This window comes from Eurypyga helias, unplaced genomic scaffold (genome assembly GCF_000690775.1).
Source record: "Eurypyga helias isolate BGI_N326 unplaced genomic scaffold, ASM69077v1 scaffold47467, whole genome shotgun sequence".
Lineage (NCBI taxonomy): Eukaryota > Metazoa > Chordata > Aves > Eurypygiformes > Eurypygidae > Eurypyga > Eurypyga helias.
The window spans coordinates 1-7,677 of record NW_010263281.1 but is presented as its reverse complement, the minus strand read 5'-3'; the positions used below and the strand labels follow the sequence as shown (position 1 = coordinate 7,677).

Genomic DNA, 7,677 nt, shown 5'->3' with positions numbered 1-7,677 from the left:
CAACTGGAGAGCAAGGACAGGATGAGACGTTTGGAATGTTAGTCACTGGCCAAGAGCCCCTCCCACCTCCAAAAGAACATCTATTTCTGTCCCCACTCTCAAAGGATGCATTCCTGTCATCCTCGCGTTGCACAGGCACAGTGTACGGGCTGCATTTATAAACCTGATATCTGGAAAAAGCCAGGGACTTCAGTAAAAAACACTACGTTAACGCACCCAAGCTGTTCGGAACAACAGTTTGATCAATCAAACAGAGCTGGCTTCAGTTGACACCACTGTTCCCTCAGCTTTGATTTTACTAGGCTTGAAGCAAAGATATAGTTGATTGATTCATAGGAAAGATCCCACATCTGCGATCGAGTCAGATTAAATGTTTTTGCAACCAGCTCGTATTCTTGTGAGAGATCTGTTGCAAAGACGCCTTTATCATCGGTCTGGAGTTAAATGGGGAAAAAAAGTTTCAATTAGTTCCTCTGCATCAAAAAGGGCTATTTCTACACATTACAAACCAGTTTTATCTTGCTGTTTCACATATTATTCCACATTATTTTCATCTGCTGGCAATTATTTTATACTTTATTTGCCCTATTTTCACTCAAACTTCATACATTTTCAAACATACAAGGAAACTTCTTGAAGTGACAGCACAATTTAGCAAGACAGCAGGATTTCTTATTAAAATGGCTAGAAAGATGGCTACCAAATGAAGCACAAGTTCAAGCCATGTCAGTATGTGCAGGTTCTCCTCCTTCCTCTTTTCCCTTTCCTCAGCTCTAGGAACTAGAGCATACTCTCCATTCCTGCAGCTTCAGGGAAGGAAGTGTCTTACCCTCCGCATATAGCCTCACCTAGAGCTCTTTCCTGACACTGACTGAAGGACCAGGCCAGCATCAAAAACGCAGGGTCAAAAGCCACCTACAGATTATTCCTCTGAAGGAGCAAGCTAGGATTATTTAAGGGTTAATGAGATTACCCATCTGCAACTCAGAGTCCTTGTGTCCCCGCAGAGAAGAACGCTAACTGTATCCTGGTGAACTTAAGCCAGCGTAGCATCTCCTCCTTCCACTCCTGTTTTACAGGCCTTTATGGGTACACTGCTTATCTAGGCTTTTCACAACTGCAAATCTCAGGAATTCTCTCTAGTCGTGAATTATTTTTCACCTAATACAACAGAGTTCAGACACAGTACTAAATACTTTACACACCAAAGGATTGAAGCTTATTTGAGTAGTAAGCACAACACTAATAGATAAACACACACTTGGACAATGCTACAAATTACAGGGGTGAAACCAACAGGATGACAGCAAAATCCTTCCCATGCCCACTAAAGTACTCAGCACCTCAACATCTGAGGACCTTAATTAGCTGTCAAGAGAACTCTAGAACTCTGGTCCCACACAGTAAATATCCAGGTAAGCACAAGCTTACGTGCAGGCATTGCACCAATCACTTCGCATACGGACAGGTTCCTCTCAAACCTAAGAAGTTCATTGCATATATAGCTGATTGTCCTGTCTACACAGAAAAACAGGTCTTGCTTTACAAAGAAGCCAAGAGAAACACTGAAAATTCCCATCTGCATTACAAGCATCTCTCAAACAGAACATGATGATTTCCTCTAAGCAGATGACTTGCTCCAAGGTCAGAAATAGTAAATCAGCTCTGATCCATAAAAGGAGACACACTTCTCCAGTTTCACACTACTTTGGCTCTTTGCCTAAATCCAGGGTTAAAACAACAACAAAAAAAACTTACACAGAGCACTGCAGGGTGACCCATGTTGTACCAGTATCCAAAATGGTGTTTGTCACAGGAAGGCACCGTCTGAGTTTTGATGTTAGATGTCATGCACAGTTCTAAGGGAAAAAAAGAAGCACCAGGGATATTTATCAAAACAAAAAGACATGTGTTTGACACGAGTTGATTTATTTCTGTTCCCGAATGAAAACTAAAATCAGCTATTGCTGTTTCCTTGATTATTTATGCTTCACATATTTGGCAATATCTTCTGAGGAAAGTTTGGTAATCAATTTGTTCCTAACTACTGGCTGGGTAACTTCTTTTCTTACCCAGAGGTATGTGATTCTGTCGAACAAGTGGCACTAGCTCTTTGGAACCTGCTGTTGCAGAGTTGAGAAACGTTCCATGTCCAATTCTGTCAGGAGGCAGGCCCAGGAGAACTCTGGTCTCCTCCTCTTGATTCGGAATCTAGAGAGGATATATTTACATGTGGTCAAGGCAGCACATTAAATAATTACAGCGGCCTTCAAGTTCTGTTTCCACAGCACGTCTTATCAAAGGAAAGTGTTAGCGAGACTAAACATCTGCATTACTACCCTGTAAAGAAAGGAGCAGTGCAGGAAAGTGACTCAGCCTGGAATTGCAAACTGAAGGAGCCACAATGCTTAACTGCTGTGTTAGAACAGACCATGGCCGTTTGCAGTGCTGAAGTACTTCTCAGCTGCAGGCCTCCCATCAGCTTTGTACGCTGCAATTTCAGAACTAACCTGTCAAGACAACCTTTCATGCTTCTTCCACACAGGGATTAAAAAAGAGGTGCACGAAGAACGTAAACTGCAAGAGGTCAAAACCAAGCAAACAAAACTGGACGGCCACGGAGACATGAAGAAATACATGTTCAGAGAAGCATGCAGCAACGTCCTGCAAAAGCCTCCTTAATGAAACAGAAGTGTAAGTAGGACTGTGGCAGCACGTTTCATGCTTAATTTCCTGAAGAAATAAAAATATTTCCAGTATTTATCAGACTCATCAGGGTAAACTTCAGCCACCACTTGAACTGACCGGATGGAGAAGCCGGCTCCTTCTACTGATCCGAGCAGAGCTAACAGAACGACTCGTGACATTACTATACACGGCTTCTGATGAAATACCAGGAAGCAAACAGTGGCTCTGTTGGAATATTACTGATTTTCATTACACACCTAATCCCCCCAGTAGATACAGTACAGGAAGAAATAACTGATTCGGAACAGACTGAGGTTTTCCTTGGAGGTTTCGCCTTGCTTTCTTCTCTCCTCAGAACACCCCAAACCATTACTGCTTTGGCCTGAGAAGTTCAAAATGCACACAAGTTCATCACGGTTTTTCTAAAATGGGCATTACAGAGAAGGACCAAAATAAAGAACACTTTTACCTCTGAAAGATGCAACGCCAGCTTCAGACCTGCTTTCTTGGCTTCCGAGAGTGGTTCCAAAAAATCTTGACCATGTCCTGCCTTGAAGACGGAAACACATTCTACAGCTTGTTTTACAGAACTCCTCCCGTGACAAGAATCAGGAACTCCAGCACTGTCCAAGTATTGAATTCATTATTTTCTTTTCCCATTGCTGCAGTGTTGAATGCAGCAGGTCACGTCACGTGCCACGACATGGGCACAACTGAGACAGGGAAGCCAAGTGTCAGTAGCTCAGGTGACGCCCAGCACTGACAAGCCAACTGTCTGGATGCTGATATCCGTTCTACAGCCATCATCCAGAGCTGTTTCACTCCATCTCGACAGCTATTCTCATTTTACCTTTCAAATAAGCATTTGGTGCATCTCAACAAAACGCAAACTATTGTCAGCTTGCTCTGTTACTTCACTTGCCTGAAGCCAGCCAGTCTGAGTGGGACACTCTAGTAACAGACACCCCCCGGATAAACGCTGCTTTTCAGCAGCTCTTTTTTCAGTGCCCTATATTCATCTATTGATTCTCTGTTAGAGTACCTGTCCCTTACAGCAGCGAGGATTAACCTGGCATCAAGATAGTGAGCAATCCCTTCCAAATAGCAACAGACACAGGACAAAACCTTGTAAGAAGGGAGTACGACCGACTACTATCACTTGCTGTTACACAACCTTGTGTTTATCGTCAAGAATAGATCAAAACAAAGCAGAAACTTACGGTGGGATCACCACTGAGGTCAAGTCCTACTACAACCCCATCAGTGGAAAGAAGGAACTCTTCAGCAAGTTTCACGGTCTGCTTAGCGACTGCCGGGCCACCTCTTCTGTTTATTGCTATCAACAACCTAGGACAGAATTGCAGACACTCGGTTAACCACAAGCTGTAATATCAGGAGATAAACTAACCCCACACCAACAGAAATGGCACTTCACACCCTTCACGGCTGAGTTCAAGGAACGTTTGTCTAGGGAACTGCTCAAGGAATGAAGGTGCCGAAGCGCAGAGGGACACAAACTAAATAAATGCGTCAGCCTGTGAAATGCCATCACCAGGGAGAGAGGGAGGGCAGGAACAACACTCTGCTCGTTCGCTCCCTGTGCTATCAGGTGAGCAGCCTCTCAGAGGTGCACACACAGAGATGAGAATTCTTCAGCTCCCACAAGGAGCTGAATGAGGGCTGCAGCTGAGCATGTAACAGGCGAGCAGCCTGCCTCCACGCAACCACTAGCACTGCCGACACTTTCCAGCCCGTCAGGGCCACCTCTCCCTCACAGCAGGCTGCTAATCAATCAGAACCTCTGTGATAAATCTAGGCTGTGAAAAAGGACCTCTAATGTCATTCCCATCAAAAGCTCCTTTCCTGAAAATGTTGCAGAGAGGGGACAGCCTGAGACATGAAAAGCTTTACCCAGCTTCGTTCTGTCAGTAAAAAGGAAGATAAACATTTGTATGTAGTTTCCACTCCATGTAATCTATTTTAAAGCACCATTTTGTTTCCTACACTGATGGTTTGTAAACCTCTCTGCAAACTGTGACCGAGCATCAGACTACGCCAAACCCGGAAGCAGAGGTACTCCGTGTGCTGTATTTACCTGACATCTATATCCAAGCCTTCTTCTTTACACTGCTTTATCCCCTCCAGTACAGTTTCAACGTACATCCTCTTGGTCATACCTACAAACACACGTGCAAGTTTGGAATAAACATATTGGAATTCATTTTATTATGTTGCAGACAGCTCTCTAACCTCCTCAGCTTCATCCTGCACGTTTGATTTTAGTCCAGTCTTATAACCTCTATCGTTCCAGTTCCACTTACAAATACAGCTTTACTTTGAAGCATACATTTGAATTACACCTCCTCCTAAGCATCTGGAGGAAAGAAAATAACTTGGTGTGAACCAGAGAGTAGCAAGAAGAGGTCCCTTATGTGTTTCCATGAAACCACAACTAAAGGAAAAAGAAACACACAGAAACTGTATCGCCCATTAAAAACAGTGGCAGACTCAGAGGTCACCCTAAAGCCACTAACCCAAATTCTTAGGTAGTAGAGTTATAACCACCACATTTTTGTCCTCAAAAATCTAATAGGGAAGTCACCTGCTTTTACGTGGTTAAATCTTTGCTTTTATATTTAAAGTACAATTTTACTGAACCAACTAAATTTGACTGTACTTGTTATTAACACAGTCTTAACTAAGTTTTACAGCACATTAGACTTAGGAACTAAAACCGACCATACCTGTGGACTTTTCTTCTCTAGGAGTGCTCCTCAATTCCAGGTACTTGACACCATCATCAGCAAACTCTTTAATAACATCTTTCGTTATCTGATTAAGAAACGGTGTGTTCAATGTCAAAGTAATGCTCATAATGGCTTCTGTTTTCCTTTACAACTAAAAGGCCCAGATACCTTTTGCCATGAAACACTTGAAAAAATTTCAGGCCCTACGTGTTTTCCTTCAGGCTCTCCACCTCTGGAAATACTGCTCCCAGAGGGTACCTTTCGTTCCCTCATACTAAAGAAAGCGAGAACAAAGGTGGACTTCCTTGTCTGGCCAAGAATGCCCCTCAGCTGGTGCAGTCACAGCCCCCCCACCTGTCCCTGAGCGTCAGAGCCCCTCCGCGGAGGAGGGCAGAGGGCACTACACCACCTCCCGTTCCCATCATGCAACAGTTCTCCTTGGCAGTTCTGTAATCCAAGGTGAACAAGGGGCAGCCCATCCAGTTTGGGTTGTGACGAACCAAAGAAGGGACGGGAGAGTACAGCAAATCCAAGCTTTGGTAACAGCAAACAGACATCACATGTTTAAGATGTTATCAGCCCAAACACCTGAGTGGTCCTAACAGACACCATACTGAAAGGTCATTGCTTTCAGAAGAATGAAGTTTCAAAGTTCTGTAAAATCCTGTGTTTCTGAACTGATGCGTTTCACAGTAACAATTCTGACCTCCAACCGAAGGGGCCATTGTTGATACTGCTACTTGGAACCCGATGCCGTTAATCCAACTGCTTGTGACTGTGTGTACTGCTCGCCTCTTTTAAGTCACGTTATAATTAACTTACCAGTAGAATATCTTCAGTCCTAGTGGTAATCTGATAGATGATCTGAAACATCTGAAAACATCTAAAATAGAGAGTTAACAAATTAACTGAGGAAGCCCTGAACAGCAAAACGAATATCCAAAACCACAATCCACACTCCAACAGATACTTGCTATGCTCAGCTGACCAGCCTGTCGCTCCAAACACAAAGACCATCCGAACAGCAACTTCTGGGTTTAGATGCCAACCATGCAGTTGCAGCAGAGACTGTCACTGTCACCGCAGAGCTTTTTGAAGCACAAAAGGAAAACGTGAAGTTTCCAAACAAAGAAGCCACAGGGGCCAGTCTTCTCTGAAGAGCGCGTGCGACAAGGGAACATTTTCCATCCTTTGAAAAGGGAATTAATCAACGTGGGCTTTCCCCTCAGTGTGCAAACACCTAAGAAGTTATTCTGTCGATAGGAGTACCAAGCAATCTAGCAGGTTGTACCGTAACTAAGACTCGAAAGTGTGTTTCCTGCAGTGGGCATACAAGGTCATACTTTCCCTGTTCCGAGTTAATTACGAGGCACTCGGTAAATGTCTGTCACACACGTGTCTACTCACTCATCCAAGGTTCTTTTCTTTCCTTTGTCAATCATAGTCATTCCGTTCTGGATCTGAAGGTACGGCTTCTGGGCCATAAGTTTCTTCATTGTGCTGGAACTGATGCAGCCGTTCAAATGAGCGTGAAGTTCCTGGAGAATAAAAATCCCGTGGATCTGTATGTGGTGCAGAGGATGGCTTCTGCATCTCCTCTGTGGTGCTGCCCTTGTGTCCTACCTCACTGTGTCGCTCTGAGTGCGGAGGAGAAGCAACAGCTACCTCTGCGTTTGGCCAGCCAGTGCCCTCCTCCATCCGAGGCCGCTTTCTGCCTGACCTGCTCTGACAACCCGCCTGTGATCCCAAACCTCTGACCCTCAGCTCCGTTCCTCACCTCCCCTTCGCTCCTGACGTGCGGAACAGGCCCCTAGTTCCCTCCCGATCTTCAAACCCACCCGCACAGCGGCGGCTTCGCTGCCTACCCCCTCACCCTCCCGGATGGCCCCTTCTCCGTGGGAAAAGACAAACCGGAGAAGTATTCCTTCGCGGCTTTGGTTGGAAAACATGCGGAAACCGTAACTCCTTCAAGATTTACTCATTTAAATTTTGTGAAGTACATTTCAGGTTCCTATGTTAAAGCGTGAAGTTCTCAAGCAGAGGAAAAGGGGTTGGATTACCTCAAACTGTGAAGGTGCCGTGGCTGGAGACCGCGACACACGCGTACTACTGCAACACTGAATTCTTACCGTCTCACAAGCATACCCCTCCCGGGATTCCGTTAGACGGGGGACTTAAGCCTGGGAACGGCCGTACCGCGCAGGGCCCCCCGCGGACGTGCCGCTGGCTGGGAGCGATGGCG

At 45.0% G+C, this 7,677-nt stretch overlaps 1 protein-coding gene across 1 annotated transcript; it reads right to left on the bottom strand.

Annotated features, from left to right (window-relative positions):
- Nucleotides 1-206: 206 nt before the first annotated feature.
- ADAL (adenosine deaminase-like) lies at nucleotides 207-7,133 on the bottom strand. The gene is made up of 10 exons (XM_010155976.1): nucleotides 7,059-7,133; nucleotides 6,843-6,973; nucleotides 6,258-6,318; nucleotides 5,433-5,520; nucleotides 4,784-4,865; nucleotides 3,909-4,035; nucleotides 3,158-3,238; nucleotides 2,073-2,211; nucleotides 1,759-1,859; nucleotides 207-434 (listed from the first exon to the last, which is right to left on the bottom strand). Exons 1-10 carry the CDS (start codon nucleotides 7,131-7,133, stop codon nucleotides 243-245), a joined length of 1,077 nt encoding a protein of 358 aa, XP_010154278.1. The 3' UTR covers nucleotides 207-242.
- Nucleotides 7,134-7,677: the final 544 nt, after the last annotated feature.

What these genes read in the sequence shown, in the direction of transcription:
- ADAL (XM_010155976.1), bottom strand. Translation starts at nt 7,133, where the DNA reads ATGGAGGAGGGCACTGGCTGGCCAAACGCAGAGGTAGCTGTTGCTTCT. An exon ending in ACTCAGAGCGACACAGTGAG is followed by an intron (nt 6,974 to 7,058) that starts GTAGGACACAAG and finishes TTTATTCTCCAG; the next exon opens with GAACTTCACGCTCATTTGAA. An exon ending in GTCACCCTGCAGTGCTCTGT is followed by an intron (nt 435 to 1,758) that starts GTAAGTTTTTTT and finishes ATTTAACTCCAG; the next exon opens with ACCGATGATAAAGGCGTCTT.